At 40.4% G+C, this 22,462-nt stretch overlaps 1 protein-coding gene and 1 long non-coding RNA gene across 21 annotated transcripts in view; one reads left to right on the top strand and one right to left on the bottom strand.

The window, feature by feature from the left end:
- DMD (dystrophin) overlaps window positions 1–22,462 on the bottom strand; it is a 991,104-nt gene that overhangs the window by 476,639 nt on the left and 492,003 nt on the right. For all 20 annotated transcript variants that reach the window (XM_083734089.1, XM_083734109.1, XM_083734093.1 and 17 more), the window contains one exon: window positions 18,965–19,137. In XM_083734089.1, the coding sequence (XP_083590215.1) occupies window positions 18,965–19,137 (173 nt within the window). The remainder of the gene's footprint in view (window positions 1–18,964; window positions 19,138–22,462) is intronic.
- LOC310842606 overlaps window positions 1–22,462 on the top strand; it is a 438,867-nt gene that overhangs the window by 123,038 nt on the left and 293,367 nt on the right. The gene's annotated exons all lie outside the window — the stretch shown is intronic.

A 22,462-nucleotide genomic window follows, 5' to 3' on the forward strand; every position in this document is an offset into this window, starting at 1 on the left:
GTTCATTATAGTGCCAGCCCTGAAAGGTCATACTTATCCCTTATCCCCTAAAAATAAAATAGTGGCATCTACATCATTGGGAGAGTCTTTTGTACACAGCTATGTAATAGTCTGTGGGTATTAAAATATGTATTTATAACTTGGTACAGTACACTGAGAGAGGGGCATAGAGGAGACAAGTGATATATATTCAAATGGCTTTCGGTTATTGCCTGGTTTGAAACATTACAGCCCAGGAGGCAATACAGTGTGGAGTATGTACAAGGCACCATCATGAGTCACGACAAAGAGTATTGGGAAATAGGCAAGATTTTTTCCTAATGCTTGCTGACAAAGCTGGTAAATACTGAGGCAATTCTGGATTAAGCTGAGGAGAGTTCACTTGTCACTTCTACTGCACTGCCTCACTCATTCACTAGCTTAGATCACAGCTAGATCTATGTCACATACCTGAGAATTGCCTAGCCATTTGATGAATTACTGCAGACATAACTGGTTTCCTGTCTCTGTTCCTGACTTTAGCTGATCATCCCTTATTAATGTCCAGCTCCCGATCCTGCCTGAGTTTTATATCCCATGGTGCATGGGGACTACAGCCTGATCTGGCAATAAAGCATTCTTCTCAGACCCTTTGTGCCAAGCAAGAGGAAACTACGAGCTCAAACTGCAGCAAAAATAGGTAATAAAACTGTTTCCAACTAGACAATGTTAGAGCAACTGGATCAACAATTTTGTAGAATCTCCAATGCTGAATCTATTTATAATGTGACTGGTGATTTATTACCTAAGGAATACCACTACTAAATCAAGGTAACTATACTGATAAAAATATATAACTTGAATCTCCAAATATGATTTTAGGAATATGTTTTCCAGAATTTTGGATCTATTGGGGATAACCCACCATTTGCTATTCTATTTTTATTTTATGTCAGAACATTTATATACTGCCTGATTGAAATAAAACCCCAAGGCTCTTTACAAACAGAATAAAACAATAAAATTAGCAGCAAAAAACCCAAGTATTTAAAACATTAAAAAAAGATTAAAATAAACAGTAAGCTAAAACCAGATGAAAACAAATGACAGCTCCTACATGTCTGGATAGGTTTGCCTAAACAAAAAATGTTTTTAGCATGCACTGAAAAGAGTGCAGCAAAGTCAGGAAGTGCCATAATATGGATGCTAATGTTAAATAAGTTGGAGTTCTTGTTATTAAATATACCAAAAAAAAAGCACACCAAGAACTCAGGCCAATGTAAGTTCAATAGTGGGAGTGGTCCCTACTCACTATTCAATAGTCAATAGTAACAAAAACTGATCCATTCAAAAGTATGTATTCTGACAAGGATTACAAACTCAAATAGAGATTGCAAACTAACAGGGATTACAAACTCAAACTCATAAAGATATGTATAACACAATAATTCGTTACAGAATTAGGGAACAGAAACCGGTAGGTTCATATTAGTCCATAGTCAGATTTGACGTGAAGGTCTTAGTTTCAATCATAGAGCAGAAGTCAGAAGTCAGTTATGGATTAGAAGCTAGGACAGGGCCCTATTTTGATGTATTCACCTTCATCAGCTAATTTTTAAAGGGTCGTGTAAGTTTAAAGACTTTCAGATAAATATATCCTGTTATTTTCTACGTTTCTCAGGGATAACAACTACATGTGGGTAGATCAACGTGTATCTTGAGCTTCAGATACTATGGAGAAACTATGGACTGTCATTAGTATATCAATGACACCTTGCCCCAAATCTCCTAATGACTGCTTCCAGAAGCTTCATATAGATATTGGAAATAAGATAATGCCCTGGTGCTCTCCAAAGCAAAATTGCCAGGGGGTTAAAAAGCACTCTCCCCAATGCTACTCTCTGGACTTGGTCCTGACAGTAGGATTGGAACCACTGTAATATGGTGCTCCCAATTCCTATTCCACGGAGCTGATACAGGAGAATACCATGATCCATGGTATCAAAAACAAAAGAGAAATTAAGCAAGAGGAGTGCAGTCTCTCTCTCCCTACTATGTCTTACAGAAATTGGGCTATATTTTATGTATAAAGAGGAAGTGCAATTTCATTCATGCTTTTTTAAAAATGGGAGTATCTATTCTGGATAAAGCTCAGAAATGTAAATTATCATGCACATTCCCCCCCCCCCCATCCAAATTTCAATGCTGGGGATCCAAAATTACAAGTGCTTTCTATCCGTGTTTAAATATTTAATTGACTGTCTTACAAAAAATCCCTAGGTGCTCCAGTAGTGCATAATAAAAGACCCCAGCCAGTCTTAATTATAGCTTATCATAGCTAGAAGTTCTTATTTCATGAATAATAAATGGCAATTTTTAACAGCATATAATTGTACCATTGGCACCATATATTGTCTGAAAGTGCACCGATCTCTACAATCTTAAATATATTGCTTACTCTCTATGCAGGGTATACATAAAACACACAGGGTCAAAACAGCAGATACCATGGCAAATTGCTGACATTGTTGACACAATACTGATCACTGCCCCTAACAGATCTCCATTTCTATACGAAAGCCTATAAATATTTGTATCCTGCTATCTCTCCAGTAGAAGTTCAGAAGAAGCTTGTCCCACTTTCCCAACATATACAATAAGTAGAACTTATAGAAGTAATGTAATGTCGAATAAAAGGAGATTTTAGTATTTGAAGTGGGAATGGGAACAACAACAACATACCTGCCCCAAAGTAAATTTTGAGGCCTTGGGGCAGGACAAGCCAAATATGAAGGGTGCTTTATGAATACACTCCAAGCCTTTTACAAATACTTCCAACAAGCTGAGCCTCAGTGCTCTTTTGATTCAAGCCCTCATAGCAGCTCCATCTATTTCAAGGCAAGTACAGTAGTAGGATACTTGTGCATTCTCAGTAGCTAACAGTACCTAGGAGTTTAGAATCTCATAAGTTTATTGGGAACCAATACATAATTATCCCCTCCACTTCTGCAGAGACACAAAGAGGTAGCTAATGTACTGCCCTCTAGACGTACGGCAGGTATAACAGCAACAACAACACATTGTTTTTGTTTTTACAAAAAACCAACCAAAGAAACAAGCAAACATAGGATATCATACTGCTTGATACTTAACTGGATATCAAATTATCCTGTTCTGCTTAAATCAGATTTATATACTTAAATTTGATAGAATATAAAATTAGAAAACTGACATTTGTAAAACACACATTTAAGCAAATTACTGAAACCTTTGGATACATTGCAGTAATGTAGTTACAGCAGTGTAGTTCAGACTCCCTGGAAAAGACCCTGATGTTGGGAAAGATGGAGGGAACAAGGAGAAGGGGACGACAGAGGACAAGATGGTTGGATAGTGTTCTTGAAGCTACCAGCATGAGTTTGACCAAACTGCGGGACGCAGTGGAAGACAGGAGTGCCTGGCATGCTCTGGTCCATGGGGTCACGAAGAGTCGGACACGACTAAACGACTAAACAACAACAATGAAGTTCAGAAACTTCAGATAAAGAAGATACAGAACTTCAGAAAGATTGTGAAAGAGCTTACATAAAGAGGGTTTTACAGTTTTGAATGTACTCAATATCCTTTGTCTGCATCATACCAACTATTCCAGATTAGATTGTGTTAATGTAAAGTCTGGGGGAGTTTTCATCTCAGGAAAAATAGCTTATAATCAGAAACATTTTATGTCCATCAACATTGTCAAACTGTATTGTGAGTTGCATTCACTAACTATACAGGAAGAACTAGAAAGTGTGCCCCCCATCTGTTTTGCACACACAAGACAAACAAAATGTTGTCATAGTCATTGAAAAGCCACACATTCAGACACTTTTAAAATAAAAAATAAAATAGGCAAGAGAGAAACAGAAAGAGTTTGAACTAAATGCTGGTTTTGTCAAAAAGATACATGTGGTACATTTCTAGTTTTTCATGCACAGTACTGTGTCATGACACACTGGAGTTTAAATCATGGTTTGAACTTTAAAGGACAAATAATGCAAACTATTTTAAGTTACCTAATATGCATGGATAATAACACCCATAGGCAGTGAGGTTTTTCTAGAAAAAGAGGTGCTGGAACTCACCCTGAACACCTCCCTTGTTCTCTTATAATGGCAGTAGTGCCCACCTGAGAGGTGCAGGAACTGGGTTCTGGTGAGGTCGATGAAAAAAATGCCCTGCCCATAGGCCTTATCTATCATGTTATAGTAAATGTGGTGGTCAAAATATACAGCATGATTGGTGTGTGCGGTAACAGAAAAACTAGTTCTGTTATATCATCCAGGAAAATGCTCAGTAAAAATCAGGGAAAGCATTTTTTAATTTTTTTAAAAAAATGCTTTCTTACTTTTGAACATTGTCTCTTGGGTCAAGATTGAATGCTTTCCCTTCCTTACATGACAAACTACTACACTTCCACTCCTGGGGTTTTTATAAAACTGCCAGAACACATTGATGGGATTATGCTCTTCTACTACATTACACTGTAACTAATTTATTCTACTTACTATAAATGTGCAAGTAAAATATGGAAACTCTAGAAAACCCTTGGAGATTTGCATATAAAAATCTGGAAATTTGCATATGTATATATTATAGATTCATTTCCTCCTCTTCCCATATTTTCAAAAGAGAAAGTGAGAATGAAGAAACATACTGTACATAGAAGACAGATTATTGTGCACTCATACAACAATATGGCAAGCTGCTACTTTTTAATATTCTAATCTAAATTGCAAAAGAGAGACACAATCAGCTTTTACAAATCTAGGCTCTTATATTGTTCACGTAAAAGGTTCATGTATCATTATAGACGTAATAGTTCCATACTTGGCACACTTGCATAATTACAGAACAATACGGTTTGTACTGAACACCTCTTGAGTCACGTAGGTGGGAATAGGAATACTGCTGAATTTGCTGATTCATTTCACAACATTACACAAGTATAATGAATTTACTCCAATATATTGTTACTATTGCATTTATAGTATGCAGAACTGGAAGTGTTTTAGGAAAAAAGCTGAACTTCTGTGGAATCCTATGTTAGGTTTGGGTCAGTTTTCTTTTACCCTGATTACACATAACATCCCTGCAAAAGAAGTGGCAAAAGTTACAACACATCAATTGGATTCAATGGAAAGTGCCAGATGATTGCTCCCACCAGCTCTTTTCTGAAGTCATGTCAGGTAAGAAGGTTCAAAGCATACCACAACAAATATAGGTAAAAAAGGCAAAAGACCCCTGGATGGTTAAGTCCAGTCAAAGGTGACTACAGGGTTGCGGAGCTTATCTTGCTTTCAGGCTGAGGGAGTCAGCATTTGTCCACAGACAGCTTTCCGGGTTATGTGGTTAGCATGACTAAACCTCTTCTGGTGCAACGGAACACTGTGACGGAAACCAGAGTGCATGGAAACGCTGTTTGCTTTCCTGCCACAGCGGTACCTATTTATCTACTTGCACTGGCGTGCTTTTGAATTGCTAGGTTGGCAGGAGCTGGGACAGAGCAACAGGAGCTCACCCCATCATGGGAATTTGAACCACCAACCTTCTGATCGACAAGCCCAAGGGGCTCAGTGGTTTAGACCACAGCACCACCCAGATTCCATCACAACTAATATACCAGGTACATACCCTAGAAATACAACACATATCCTAGTTCAAGATGTTCATCATTGGGCTACTACATCACCCTATGGAAGTGAGAACACATAGGGAAGAATCTTGGTCAAGGGAACTCTGGTGAAAAGGAGAATGTAGGGCAAAGCAGGCTCACTGTACAAGCAATAAATAGCTGAATATTGTTTTGTGTGTGGGTGTGTGAGAGAGGAAGAGAGAGAATGAATGACAGACAAATAAGTAACACATCTCAGAAGACAAACATCCAGAAGGGATCCTCACTCCACAGCAGCAACCAAAATTACAAAAAGGAACCACACTCAAGTAATCAAGGAAGGGGGCTCAGTATTTGGTTTTATCCAGGGTTTTAAAGTAACAGTATATATTCCATGAAAACCACTTAGAGGCTATACATAATTAAGCAATACATAAATCCTCTTATATAAAATAAATTTAAAATAAACGGGGAAAGGACTGTGCCTCAAAGTAGTACCCCTGCACACAGTCTATTATAGTTGTTGTTGTTATTATTGTTGTTGTTGTTGTTATGAAAGCCTTGCACTGCTTTCTGATATTTCCATAACCCCACTAGCTGGTCACACTTCCTGGTATGCCCAACAGAGGACAACATGATGTATCATCCTGTTCTGCAATCAGGTGGTAGTAGAGCTCCTCATACTCCAGTGAGTGGCTCCAGACTGCTCTTAAAAAATTATAAAGGATGAAGCCAAAATCAAACCCCCTTGCCACTTTGTATAGTCATTAAGTGTGGTATGCGTCACACTCTTCCTATTATCCTTCCTCTCACCAATTTTCAGGAACAGTTTCTTTTCACACCCCTAGAAAGATATGCATTTTAAACAGTTCCAACCTATGACTTTTTTCTATTTCACATTAGTTTTCTTTAAAACTAAAAACAATGGTTCGAACCAAAGGACTGGCAGTGACAATAGGAACAATGTATCATTCTTTCTTCTTAAAAGTGACCTTCAAACTTTGTTCAACTTCAGCACACAAAAAATATGCATTGGGTTTTAGGGTGCTAAAAGCTCCAAGATATAGTAATTAATCTTCCCAGCTATGCTTTGATCTCACTTTGAATGAAAGTAGTTTTAGAAGGGCTCCTTCTGGAATTAAGCTTGAAGCCACAAGATTTGTGCATGATGAGGCAAGCAATTGAACTGGATCTCCTTCATTTCTCCAGAAGCAGCTAGGTAATTTATCCTTCTATCCAAAATCATAAAGCAGGTCCAAACACTGAGCCATATGTTTTGATTCAAACATATGAAGAATGAGATGAATTGCTGTGGAATAGGGAACACCACATAAATGTTTCTTTGGGAGCGGGGAACCTGTTCAGCTCATAAAGGAGTTCTATCATCCGAGACTTGTTGTCTGAATGCAGGATGCTTTAGTGAGTACTGTCCAAGTTGCCAGTCATCACCACCTCTGGTGGTAATGAATTCCATAGTTTAACTATACATAGTGTGAATAAATGTTTTCTTTTGTCTGTCCTGAATATCCCACAATTTAATTTCAAAAAACCCTATTTCTCTGGACTTTGCACTGTTTTGTATATAGTGGTACCTCAGGTTAAATACTTAATTCGTTCTGGAGGTCCATACTTAACCTGAAACTGTTCTTAACCTGAAGCACCACTTTAGCTAATGGGGCCTCCTGCTGCTGCCACACCACCGAAGAATGATTTCTGTTCTTATCCTGAAGCAAAGTTCTTAACCCAAGGTACTATTTCTGGGTTAACGGAGTATGTAACCTGAAGCGTATGTAACCTGAAGCGTGTGCAACCCGAGGTACCACTGTACCTATTTCATACTCCCTATTACTAAACTATAAAGTCACAAATGTTGCAACCATTCCACATATGGTAGTAGCTCCAGCCCGTTGATAATTTTGTGTGTATTTCTCTGCATGTTTTCTAGCCATGCAATATCCTTTGTGAAGTGAAGCAACCAAAACACATGACTACACAGTATTCCAAGCACGGTCACATTATGGATTTATATAAGTGCATTATGATGTTGGCAGTTTGTTTTTTGATCCCTGTCATGGTTTTCCACACAATGGGTCAAATTTTAATCAAGCTGTTCATTGAAACCCCAAGATCACTTTTCTAGTCAGACACGGGCCATGTTCACGCATAAAGCTAAGCTAAATGTCAGAGCAGATCGTGGTTAAGAAGGAAAAAGTTTAACTATGAGCCCAGGTTCAGACGACATACTGAGCCAAAGCTTGACTTAGCTTATACAAAGAAGTTGCATGCTGCTTTCTGTAAGCCACATTTGTGTGGCCTTCGTAAGCCACAGTTTGACTTACTATGATGTGTGAACCAGACCACTTGCAGTCTAGATCACATTTGAAATTAGGATGTATTTATTTTGCCCCAATATGCATCACTTTCTTCGTGCTTGCATTGAATCTGCAAATTTAATTCCCATTTCCCCAGTTTGGAAAAAACCTTTTTGAAGCACGGCACGCACAACTCTGTTTTGTTTTTACCACCTGGAATAATTTGTGTTGTTAGCAAACTTAGCCACCACACTAGGTAAAGGTAAGGGTAAAGGATCCCTGACAGTCAAGTCCAGTCGTGAACGACTCTGTGGTTGCAGCGCTCATCTCGCTTTACTGGCCGAGCGAGCCGACGTTTGTCTGCAGACAGTTTTTCCAGATCATGTGGCCAGCATGACTAAGCTGCTTCTGGCGAAACCAGAGCAGCACATGGAAACGCCATTTACCTTCCCGCCGGAGTGGTACCTATTTATCTACTCGCACTTTGAGGTGTTTTCAAACTGCTAGGTTGGCAGAAGCAGGACCGAACAACAGGAGCTCACCCCATCGTGGGGATTCGAACCGCCAACCTTCCGATCAGCAAGCCCAAGGCTCAATGGTTTACACCACAGCGCCACCCGCGTCCCTCTAGCCACCACACTATTCGTCTCTAATTCCATAAATACAATTGCATAAATCCAACTACAAATGAGTATGTTTCACACAACCCATGTTTAACTTAACAAATCAATTGTACTAATAACTGTTAAGTGACTTGGCTTCTCCTTCTCTCACCTATTTTATGCCAGCAGCCATAATATTAGGCTGAAGCAGAAGGAAGGATAGGAATCAGCAGGGTCACAGGAACGTAGTAACCTGCCTTATACTGAGTCAGACAATTAGTCTATTTAACTCAGTATTGTCTACACGGACTAGCAGCAGCTCTCCAGGATTTCAGACAGGAGTCCCCCCCCCCCCCCCAGCTGTAGTTGAAACTATTGAGGATTGAGTTTGGGAACTTCTGCATGCAACACAGATGCTGTACTACTGAGCTATGATGTTTCCCCCAGCAAATAGTCATACCTTCATACTGAAAGACCAGCTGTTCCTTTCCCTAAATTTAACTGGTGCCCGAGTTTGCTTGTTGTTTTCTTCCCTTCTCATCTCTTCCTTCTTTCCTATTGACTTGTGTCTTTTACATTGTAAGCATGCTTGCAGGAACTATTTGTTTTTATTTACCCTATGTAAACTGCTCTGGAGCTTCTACAACCAAAGAGCTGGGTAAAAAGGCTTTACATAAATAAGCAATAAATAAGCAAGTCACTATGAAGGAAAGTATTAATTGTCTAAATCTCTCATGTTGTAAGTTTTTTATTATGTGCATAATCTGTTCACAATATCTGACTTCTACTGCCACTGATGTTCTGAAAAACTGGAACACACACAAAAGAAATTCAGACAATTAAAACTAAAATCTGCCTGTATCTTTTGGAATATATTCAACATTGATGAGGGCTCATTTTAGATTGATGACTGCTGTGAGCCTGTAAAGTCAAACATATCATCCTTAGTTATATACTAAATCTATTATTTTGTTATAAAATAGATGTAAATACAGGGCATTCCAAATAATAAAAATATTGATATTACCGGTACATTTCATTATGCAGAGTTAGAAACTAATTGCAATTTTCTCTTACTGTATAGAACTTCCTTTACTAAACCAGCAGCAAATCCTGCAAAGCTTTTCACATCCTAAACTCCCTTTTTATGGTATTTTTGTTTCCTATACTGTATATGCTAACAATATGGAAAATGTATTTCCTAGGAAGGGCAGGTGATTTGTGAAAAGAGAACAATTATATAATTAGACACATTTGTCACTCAGTCTAATCCTGAAATGAAAGAGAAAGGGTTCCTTTCAAACCGAACATTCACTGAACACCCATTCCTTTCATCTGGAGCATTCTCAAATAACTGACTTCAAGGAAACTACCCAAAGTCACAGGATTCATTGCCACAAATCATGTTCAGCCACACACAAGTGCATATGTTAGGATCAAGGTGCTAGACAAAGCAGAAATCTTTGCTTTGTTACAGTGATACTTTACAAAGTTGTCCAAAACAACATATAACCTGAAATAAATCCCTATTTTATGCCTCAGAATGGAGAGTTCTGAGTAGAATCCTTAATTTACTTAAGCTCTCTTTCCCCACAAAACCAGATACTTCAAGCTATAGTGTTGCATAGGGGATGATGCAAGCATCCAAAAAGTCTGTTTGAGTCCACAGACACCTTTGTGAGATGAGCTCAGGACCCTGCTCATTGCTTGCTGCAAGCAGTTGAGCATGGCACTGCTCACCACTGGGGAAATGTCCTTCTCCAAGGCAGAAAACAATATGAATAGCATCTTTTTGCCAAAGGCAGGGGTGTCTTACCCATAGACGTTAGTGGCGCGGGGCGCCAGGGCACCAGAATTTGGAGGGCGCCACAGGCTGAGTGTCCGGGAAGGAGAGTCAGGGCACGCTCCCTTCCTCGCCCTGGAGCAGCCTGCTCCTCTCCTCTTAGCCGCCCATCGGAGTGTGCTGTGTCCCCTCCCACCGGGGCTGCCTGGCGGGTGCAATTGGGGGCAGGCTTGTCTCTCCGGCCCCTCTCTGGCCGCGTTGCTACCTGCACGCCTCCCTGCAGAGTCTGCGAGCGGAGCAGGGAAGCGCCCTATGCAATCCCGGCACTGAGCAAGGATGGGACAGCCGGCAAGCCACCAGATCTGCTTGCTGGCCCTCCTGTCGCATGGACTTCCCTGGACAGGGGGAGGTAAAGGGTGCCGGCTGCTTAGAGGGAGGCTTTGCAGGAGGGCACAGGAGGCCGTCTGGGCTGTGATCCTCTTACGTGCAGCGTGAGCGCACGTCGGACCACGTGATGTAAATGAGCCGGACCGAGTGCCCCCCCCCCTTAAAGAAGGTTGACAACTCTGGGAAACGGGGGCGGGTGGATAAATATTTGCACCACGGTGCTGGATATGCTTAAGATGGCCCTGACCACAGGGGATACTGTAATTTCAGTCCTTTCTTCAGTGTGAAAGGACACACTGATGTAGAACTTGAGTGTCTGCTCCACTGCCTCCCTTTGCTCCTCCACCAAGTGGCAGAGGCAGCAGAAGTGATGTCTGTTCCTCTGAGTGTCCATGAGTGTTTTCAAGCATTCATATACAGACCAAGTGATAAACAATGATCTTTTGTTAATGTTCACAGGGGTGTGCCACCAAGTGCTGAGGCAGAATGAAAAGTGATACGAAGTGATAAATGGTGCAACAGGGAGCAATGGGTTCAGGGAGATGACAAATTATTCAAAACCAACCATAGTTTACTAAATAAAAACATAAACTTTTATTGTGCTAGCCAAGGACATGGCATCTCGAAGTTCACTAAAACATAATTAGAACTACAGGATTCCAATCAGGCCAAAAAGTACAGTGGTACCTCAGGTTAAGTACTTAATTCATTCCGGAGGTCCATACTTAACTTGAAACTGTTCTTAACCTGAAGCACCACTTTAGCTAATGGGGCCTCCTGCTGCCGCTGCGCCGCCAGAACACGATTTCTGTTCTCATCCTGAAGCAAAGTTCTTAACCTGAAGCACTATTTCTGGGTTAGCGGAGTCTGTAACCTGAAGCATATGTAACCTGAAGCGTATGTAACCTGAGGTACCACTGTACCATTCTATTAGCATGCAGAACAACAAATTAAATATCATGAATCCACATTTGGAGGGATTAAGCCATTCTGCCACTGATACTAAGATAATGAGATAAACCTTTTCATTAGGCAATGGGATACCACCAAGAGGAAATCCTGTCCCTGAATTGGCTCCAGTGTGGAGTGACATATTGTGAAAACTCAACAGCTTACTATCTGCCAAGACTTTTATTAAAACAGCAAAACTGATGAAGATGAAACCCTGCTAAAAAAACCTGACTAGCAAATCAAGTCTGACATAAGAAATTGTTTTTCATTGTATCCAAGGATTCCCTGCAATTCTATTTTTTTTAATCCCACTTATAAATTCACAGTCTTAAATAATATAAAATATTTTCTTTAGGTGATAAAGAAACAACTGGCTTTGTTTGAGACATAAATATGAAGCTATGAGAGTTAAAAACGTGGTGTGACATTTATGAGTCTCTTACAGTCGCATCAGGCAGAGCTGAGAAAGATTAATGCAGATTGTGAAATGAACATAAGGTTACAAAATCACTGCATCTTTTTGTAAAGTAAAGTTTATCCACAGGGGAAGCAGTATTATTTACAGTTGTATTGTCTAAACAATTTACAGCCCCATTGTTGACAATAACAACCCACTCATTCTGCAATGTCTAGCTGAACATTAGTCCACCACTGTGATGGATAACCTCAAGCCCAGGGGTCAAATATGACCCTTCATTACTCTCTATCTGCTCCTTGGATCTCTTCCAAGGCCATACCCCCCTCCATAGCCACACGTACTCTCTCCAGGCCATACTGGTCCTGGTTTATACCCTTCTTGGGTGTTTTTGTATGGTTTCTGTTCTTGAAGTCTGATAATGTTTTTTGCATGTATGGATAGAAAACAGAGGTTCTATGAGGGGAGAGAGGGGGGGAGGGAGGGAGGGTGGTGGGAGTGGGGGGTGGTGAGGGGAACCAGACTAATGTACAAAGGTAAATTTCATATTCATTGCTCTGTCCACCTTTGCCTCTCACCCCATCCATCACTGGCATGCCACACACCCCCTCGGAAGGTTGCTCATAAGAGAATGAGACCCACAGGCTGGGGGGGGGGGACCTACTGCTGTTCTGATTCAATGGCTAACACTGCAATCCCATACATGTCTATTAAGAAGCAAGTTCCATTGAGTTCAACAGGGCTTAGTCCTTGGTGATGCATAAATGTAGGGCTTACTTGTGGACATTTAAACCAAAATGCAAAAATCTCTGTGGATGGGGGTGCTGCCCCCCCAAAGAGGGCACGGCCAGGAAATCCTGGATGTATGGCAACCCTAATTGCAGCTTAATGCACCTACCCACCCACATTACAATTAGAACAGGCTCCATCAGTGTAAGATTGTGTTTTTTCCTGGATAGTCTTGGACGTTGCTGGTGTCTAGCCCTCATGACCAGCATGGCCAATGATAATGGATGCTGGGAGTTGTATTTACCCCATTCTTGAAGGGCCAGTGTCCCCAACCTTGTTGTAATATTTCCAAACAACTGAACAAAATATACCAATTTTTATTTTAAAAAAAACGGGATTTAATTTTTTAGATAAGGACAAAACACATAACTTTTGAATAACGTTTCTCCAAGTAAGCAAGAGTCAAACACAATCTGCATCTTATTGAGGTACCAGTATGAAGAAGACAAAACATGGGATTTGATTAGCTCATGCAGCTATTAATATAAGGAAAACATAGTGCTAGTGAAAAGAAAAAAATCCAAATCACCAATGACTAACCTATAAACATATTTTCTGATCTAATATTCTTAGTCCCCAAAACAACAAATTCAGTTACAACAAATAAGTTCAATAATTAGAATATGACACTCCTATTCCTTCATCTTAAACTATTATATGCCTAGCATGGCATATAACTGCTACTATTTAATATTCATAAAGCATTGAAAATAAGGAAAGCTGGGTGTGTGGCAGTCCAACAAATTATATCCTGCACCAAGTCTTTTAGAAAGAAAGGGGGAAAGTCTGGCACAGATGAATTAGTGGAAGCAAGCACTAACATTGCAATTAGAAACAAATTCTCAGATTTGTATCTGCATAAATGATTTGGGCAAGATTGCTATCTGACTGCATATCAATGAATCTTTTCCTGTTTACTATCCGATTTTTCTGCTTCCATGCTTTCTCCATTTTTGGCATGGTTAAGAAGGGCCTGGAAATCAGCCACATGGTTTAGCCTCAATCCAGTTAAGATTACTGTGATGTCTGTTGGCAAGGAGAAGCCTTTTGGGGAATTGGCATAGGTTATGGCTGGTGCATCAGTTAAGAGCACCAGCCCACCAACTCGCAAAGAATCTCATGATGCTGTTTCGTATAGTAGTTGTTCCTGGACCACAAGCACTTAGAAATAGCAAAGAAAGCTTATTCACCAAGCCAAATGATTCCATATCTTTCTCTGACATTATGATTAATAAAATAGTAACGTAATGAGGCAGTGCCTTCAGTAGCTCACAAGAAGATTTAGTCATTGAAGTAGCTTGTGTAAAAGCAGCAGCCAACAGAACAGATACAAGATGGTGACACCTGGAAGGGGAGAGCTAATTCATGTTTTACAAGGAAACAGATAATCAAAGTAGGTTTGAGATTAGGGCGAAACTCTAAGGAATGAAGGACAATGGAGATGAGCCAACCCCTTTAATAATTAGTGTTGGGATTGGTGATTTTGAGCACAAGGATAGTGTCTGTAGAATGCACAGGTGGGTCTCTCCTGCCATGCATTCCCCTCCAGCTGTAGAACAAATACATGGAAGTAGAACTTAACCTGATGGTCCTATCTTCAAGTTACTGGTCCCACTTCCTATGTAATACCTTCTTTCTTCCCTGTCTCTCTTGGAAAAATATTTAACTCCTAAGGCAGTAGGAGCCCATGCATTTTCAAAGGCACCAACACATGGGTTGCTGCTGTAGTAGTGATCCATATGCACCCAGGGAGGGGGAAAGAGAAGCCTACTTCCTGCAGTAGCTGCATCTACAATAGCCAGGTATGGAGAGGCACTGGAAATGAGTGAGTTATTATGAGGCAGAATACAGCGGAAAGTTCTTTTCCATCTCAGATTACAATCTGAAGCAGAGAAGTATTAGGAATATAGGCTTCTAATTCTTGCATCAGATTGGAAATTTGTACTAAAGGTTGTATTCCAAACAAGGGAATAATGAATTTTGTTGACATTTCTAATTGTTAATCATGTTTTGCTGCTATTTGACCACAAAATATAAGCTAAGTATTTACCTTTGGTGAATTATGGTGCCCACTCTGACCTCATTATGCCAGTCTTGCTGTGCACTGAAAATGCAATAATCTGTAGCATAAAACCAACAGTATTCTTCAGATTGCATTTGTTTTATTTAACAAACTGATGGTTTGTCAACTAGCCTGTTTATTTTGGTGGAATGGGATGGTGGCAATTGCCAGAAACAAACTAATTGGCCCACATGTTGAAAACATTGTTTACTCGCATAATTTATGAAATAATAGTCAGACCAGTACAGAGAAAGAGCAATGCTTTTTTTGACATGAAAAGCAGAAGCAAATAAAAGGGTCTCACTCACTCACTGATATTTTGATGTTATTGTATTTGATCACTAGAATGGAATCACCTATATGCTTAATTCCTTACTCCTTTGAAAAACATTTCAACACAAGATATTGTACTGAAATTCAAAAATATATATGTACACTAAAGTGACTAACACAAAAATTGAATCTGAAAGCACAAGGGAGGAGAGCGCCACCGCTTCTAAAACCAATCCTGAAGTTTAAGCATCAAAAATGCATGTTGGCAAGGTTCTTGATCCATGTCTCAAGGGCAGAATTGTAATGATACTTCCACTTCTTATAACTAGAAGCGAAGTGCTAGAGGCCATATTGTCTGCCTTAATCTCCGTTTTCCCAAGCATTTCTGTGCAGCTCAGATGATTCTCAGAAAAACACAGATGGCTTCAGGGACACGGCCACGTTCCAGAACAGCCCAGTAAAATAGTGACAGCAAAAGTGACACTATGGCGAGAAAAAGATTAAACCAGAAAACAAAATGAAAGTTCATGCAATTTAACATTTTATGCTTCAGTGTCTTCTGGTACTTGCTTTGTTAACAGTCAGCTAAGAAATAAACTGCAATTTGCTTTGCATCTTGGTAAGACCCTTTCATGTGCTGATGGCAAGAGCCCATACATACATTAATATTCTTGTGCTCCAGTATGAAGAACCTTTACTTGGAATATCGCCACGCAATTTAATGCATTTTCAATTTTTAAAAATGAGCACAGAATCTCTGCCTCATACCCAGACGTGGCATGTCTTGTTTCACCACCTGAGTGCTGCCCTGCCACTGCTGCCACCGCCTGCACCGCCTACTCTGCCACCACCACCTCCTGCCCTGTGCAATCTGCTGCATCCGCTGCTGGCAGAGAAGAACCACTGCCATCAACACCAACTTGGGGTGAGATCAAAATAGGGCAAGATCTTATGCAATTTGAGGTGAGATCTTACCCCAAATTGGCACTGATGCTGGCTCCACTTCTCCACTATTGACAGAGGTGGCGAGCTAGACTGGGAGCCCACAGAGGTGCCAGCTTGAGGACTTATGCAACCTGACACAGTGGCCACTCCATGCCTAGTGGCAGGACTGGGTTTGCTCATACCAGAGGCGGAGCTAGGTGCTCTGGCTCCCAGAGCAGCGGACATGCTGTGCACCTGGGGGCAGGGCAAGCATCCCAGGGGATGGGACGGCAATGTCACCCCCCCTCAGGGATGACACCCAGGGTGAACCGCACCCACCGCACCCCCTTCCTCCGCGAGTGGCTCATACCTTATACCATCCTTGGTCCCCACCCTGCACTCAACTCTTATCTGTGGCTGCTAGAAGCTGTCAGCACATGACAGCGGTAACACATCCATATGATATGCTAGATCACCATATGATATGCTAGAGTAACTACTAGATCAACAAAATCAGTCCTGGAGGTATTTTGGGTAGGGTATTTTTGGGAAGGGGTAAATCTGGGTTTACAGTTTTTGTGTTATCTGGGCAAGAGGGTTTAAATAATATATATTCAATAAATAAGGCTGAGCCAAAAGCCCTACTTCCTAGATTTGCTGCCCCCCCCCCCTTGCAGACTGCCTGAGGAATCTAGCAAGAGGGATGATGATGGTGGTGGTGGTGATGATGGTGATGATAATAATATAAATCACAGAATTCCTTTTTGTTTAGCAGAGAGCAAACATGTGTCTGAGGCTAAGCTTTGAGAAAACATTGTTATTCTCTTGGTGAGCACCTCACCATGTGAGGCAAATATAACTCATTTTCACTGCCACAGATGGCACAGAGACAAACAGAAGAATCCTGCATAATGCAGACAATGCCAAGTTGTCTAATTTAAAAAGGGGGAAACACACACAAAGAGAGAACCTGGAAACCTTCCCAGATCATACATCTGTCTCTAAGTTGCGCTTTAGAAGAGGAGGCCAAACAGCAATGACATATAGGGGATTAATGGCATATTTTCCCCAGTTCCAAATTATCTTCTCAGCTCAGTCCTATAGTCATTTCATGCATTCCTATGCATGTCTAGTCAGAAGAAAACTCAATGAGACTTACTTTCAGGCAAGTTTTTATAGGATTACAGCCTAAATGAGCTAAAGGAAGCCAATACAAGGTTAGCTGTTTAATGTATCACACTGGGAGAAAGCAGGGGGAGAGAAATATCAAAGAATGAACCAAAACAAGAGCTAGATACAGATTGCATTTTAATAAAATACACTTCTATGCACATCTACAGTGTGGAATATAATTTGCAGTTCATTTTAACACATCTGATATAAAGTTGTTCTTAGATGTGTTAAATATTTGTTGTTCAATGGTGAAACAATATACTATATTCTACACTGTTTACTACCCTTGCTCGCCAAAAGCACATCAAAGTTTCATACAACAAAATGCAAACACTAAACACTTCTGAAAAACCACTCCTATATTGAAACAATATAGCCCCTGCTGCTGCTATAGAATTTTGCCTTTGAATAATGGCAATTAAATTTAAGAGTGTGTCCCTTTTTATTGTGTTTACTATCAGTATAACAATAATTAGAAGACAAAATTTAAATCCACCAACCACTTTTTAATTAATAGTATTCACATTTTAGGGCTACTTTAGATTCTCATCAATAGATTATCTTATCTGCCATATAAAATACTGTGTCACATGACATGAGTACCATGATATCATGGACCACATTTAGTACAAAAAGCCAACATTAATAGCTCCATTCACACATCATATATACGGACAGAGCAGTTACTAAGCCAGGGCAGCAGTTCTTAACTGACCTCATGTCACCAGTGTTGCTGTAGCTTCCCAGGAGGGAGAAGGGAAGGGGCAAGGTGGTGGCAAGGTCCGCATGGTGCAAGCACACCAGCAGGATATTTGTATTCAGATGTCTGTACTTCTCATGTTGCAACATGCCTTTACAGCAGCCAGGTACTCCAGTCTTACTTAGACTTAGACTGGGAAGAGACTTCTATAATCCACTAAACTAGGCAGGGCTTCATGAAGAAACCTTGAGGTTTGGTGCACTTCCCAGTCTTATACTTAGAAAGCAATGGTGGCTTAAAGGCAACAATGGCCAAACTGCACGGGCCTCTGCTTTCTTCCGCCTCAATGTTTTACCTTGCAGTTGGCCCTGGGTTATCACTGGACTTCCTCAATACCGTTGTCAAGTTCCTCATGATACATTGCCAAACTATTTGCAGTCATGATTAATCTCAATAAAGATACAGCCTTCTTTTCACCCAACTCCTTCCACCAAAATTCACGATGATTGCAACAATCTGTGCATATTTTATAGAGTGCTTCCAAAAGCACCATTTATAATTAAATAATTACAGGTACACAGTGGCTTCTATCACAAAAGAAACTGCTATGTCTTAAGAGTGACAGCTAGACCCGAACTACTTTTCCAAACCCACTCCTCCTTTTTTTCTTATTATTCTATCATCCCAAAAGTAAGAAAAACAATAGCCTCTTTATTGAGGAAGATATCTATATTAGCTTGGTTGCAAATGAGGTGCATTAATCTAGTTTTAGTCAAATGATTGTATCGATACATTATCCATAGAGAAATACCAAGACCATCCACATATTAAGACAGATTCAATCTGAAATCAGCAAAATATTTTCCACAGAGAATATTCAAAGGTGCCACTACACAATGTAAGCCAAATACTAATGAGGCTTGTTAAGATAATGAACTACTGTAAATAAGTTACTTACGTTTGTCGGTCCTGATACATCTTGTTAACTTTTTCCCACTGGTAAGTAAGCTGTGTCAGCTTTTCCTGTATCCTTCCAGCTTCTCCAGGTGTGGCACTTTTTAAAACTGCAGTCTTCTTATTGCAAATAACTTCAATCTGTCCTGAGTATCTCCCTAGGCTGTCTTTAATTTTCTGCAATGCCATGTTAAGCAACACAAAAGATGAAAAGAGAATATCAGACACAATTGAAAAGAAGCAGCAAACTTTTGTCTAAAATATGTAGCAGACGTATAATACTTCTAGCTCTTGACTGAATAATGAATATAGGCCTGAGATTGTATGAGAGGTGAAGCTGTGAGTAGTAATTCAAAGAAGATACTAGGGATGTAGTGTGAGGGAGTTATAGCCCTGGAGTGTGTGTGTGTGAGGGAATTACGGTAATGGACTTGGGGAGTAAAAGAAAAGCGAGGGGAGTTTTGGTGGAGAGGTTTAGTGGAAAGGTCCAATATAAGAGGCAAAGGAGAAATGGCTTGTTTAACGTTCTGTGTGTGAGTGTGTGTCAGAGAGAGAGAAAATGCATGTGTGAGTAAAGGCACCCCTTATGCACCCCGTACTCACGTGCAACCATATTTACTCAGGTCACCGCAAAATAGATAGATTGGCCTTTTCTTGCTCCGGGCTACTGCTAGAGCAAGGGAAGGCAGCCTTTGATTGACCAATGGGGCAGGTGGCACCTTCTCCCTGCCACTATCCGTGCCCCCATCCTGGCACCAGTTCTGCTGGGTGCCCTTCTCAGCTCCCACCCTCAGTGAGAGAACTCGTGTGGTGTAGTGGTTAAGAGCGGTAGACTCGTAATCTGGGGAACCGGGTTCGCGTCTCCGCTCCTCCACATGCAGCTGCTGGGTGACCTTGGGCTAGTCACACTTCTCTGAAGTCTCTCAGCCCCACTCACCTCACAGAGTGTTTGTTGTGGGGGAGGAAGGGAAAAGGAGATTGTTAGCCGCTTTGAGACTCCTTCGGGTAGTGAGAAAGCGGGATATCAAATCCAAACTCCTCCTCCTCTCCTCCTTCTCCTCCCACCCTCAGTGGCCAGCCACTGGCACTATGGGTACTGGCTCTCCTCAGGCAGGCATGTATTTGAAGAGCAGAAATGTGCCTTAGATGCCATCAGTGTGATTGTAAACTGGCTAGGAAAAGTGCATTCTGATTTCATTTTAAGAATGAAGAAAGAAAGGCTTAGAGAAGCCCATTAGCAGATGAAGTGGCAATAGCACTTGGGAACTGTATCAATTTCATTGCTCTTGAAAGTGAAATCAAATCAAAGAAATTTTGATGGCCATTTATTTTTGTTTTCTAAAATTTGCCTCTCTTTGACAGTTAAGAACAACATTCTCTAGTAATCTGACTTTTCAGAAATTTGTGTGCCAAGCATCCAAATCAGGTTGGAAAGTGTATTCATTCACATTGGTTCTATGGATTGTGGTTAATTGGGTTTTGCTCAGCTACGGGGAAGGGCTATTTTAAACTTTACCATTTAGACTTCATTTCTAAAATTGAGTTCCTCAGTTCTTTCCTAGGCTTATTTGATAGAATCCAGATGTGCATTTCTTTTACAAAAATGCAAATATATTTTTAGAAAACAAAATATCTACAGGATGAGGCATTGTTCTGGAATGAATACCAAATCTGTAATCATATTTCAGTTTTTATATTGATATCATAAATGAGAGAAGCACAGCTTGTACCATTCATGAATGAGAGAAAAAGATCCACTACTTAATCGCAGTCTTAAATATGTACTAGAACTATGAATCATAATATTTGCTACAACTTTCATAAATCCAGCACATTTAAAGAGGATTATGTATGCATTCTTGCTGGGAGAATGAAAGGTTTAGAGTGATTAATGAATATCTAGCATAAACAGAAATGGTGATGATTCCTAAGGAGAACTGGTGGATTTACATATATAATCTTTGGGGATAAGGACAAAAATCACAGCCAAGGCAGAGACAAAGGGTTATAATTATCTGGAATTGACATTTTTAGTGGAGATTTCTATTCACCTACAAATGCTATGTGCTGTCAGAAATAATCCTTATGGAAAACAACATTTATTAACGTATTCCTGGCCTGATTTATCAATGATTGAGTAAACCACCAACCTAGAAATGTTCTACTAGAATTGAGTAGCCTAGGTTCACTATTCACTGATGAAACTTACTGAATGATCACTTAGGCCAGTCACTGAATGTACCTTTTGTGTGCAACTCATTATTTTTCAGTCTAACATATGTCACAGTGTTGCTATGAGGATATAATGCACAGGAAAACAATGAGCAACTCATAGGAAGAGCACAATGTTAACACTACACTACGGGGGAACATGAAAACTGATGGCTGGTTCTTTCAGGAAGAAGATTCTGGATCTCTCTCTCTCTCTCTCTCTCACTCACACACACACACACACAGAGAGAGAGAGAGAGAGAGAGAGAGAGAGAGAGAGAGAGAGAGGGAGGGAGGCAGATCAAGGGGTCTCAAATTTCATCAGCAGCCTGTGCAATGCCCAAATTCAGCACCCCTGTCTCTCGCCTTCCATTCTTCATCACAGTTGTCCAGTGTGACCAAACCAGTCACACTCCCCTAAATCCGCCTCTGATATATACCATAGCAATATACTGTGTATATTTATAAGGATGGAACGGTTACTGCCATTTATTTTTGCCCGCTTGGTTTATGTTCTCACTTAACAATCCAAAAACCCCTTACACAGTGCAGGAGAGATTAGGTGGAGATGTCCCTTTGCCCAGCTCTTTAGACTCAGTTAGCCTCTTGCCGGCCACCAAATGTGTGGGAAGGCAGGTAGCTCACTGGCGGTATTCATTCCAGAGGAAAGTCCCAAATCAGGGCATTCTGAGAGCAGAGAGAGGGTGGGACTCCAGTTGGCTACATGATGACATTGGGCCTGATCAGTCTGCCTCTGTCACCTTCCACTACTGTGAACAACAGGACTGCAGATTCAATGGTTGATCAGCAGAATCCCATTTGCAGACAACCTGAAACTTGGTCCTCATAGGGCCATGTATTAGGCTCTATGGAAACCAGGGTCTCTAAGCTGATTCCATAACCTTGGCTGCAACTGATGGCTATTGGTGAGACTAAGTTTCAGTTTCCCATAAAAGGGTATTAATTAAACATGCTATCAAAAACAGTTAACAAAAGACTTTAAAACATACTTCTACCTACTACTGTCTTGAAATTTGATTCATGTGAATCTACTAGGGATAAAAAATCAACCACAATTTAATTTTAAACCTTCTCCAACCAGCAACTATACAATTTATGTGCCATGTTTCTATTTTTATTCCAGGATAATGACAATGATGAATGATTTTACCAGGAAATAAATATTCATTCATTACGAAGCTCAGATCAAAACTATATCCCTTACGAAAGCATATGAATCTGTAAGATCTATTTGGCTACTGTGATAGATTTATTTCGGAGGAAGATGGAA

This window comes from Podarcis gaigeae (genome assembly GCF_964106915.1).
Source record: "Podarcis gaigeae genome assembly, chromosome: 4".
NCBI lineage: Eukaryota > Metazoa > Chordata > Lepidosauria > Squamata > Lacertidae > Podarcis > Podarcis gaigeae.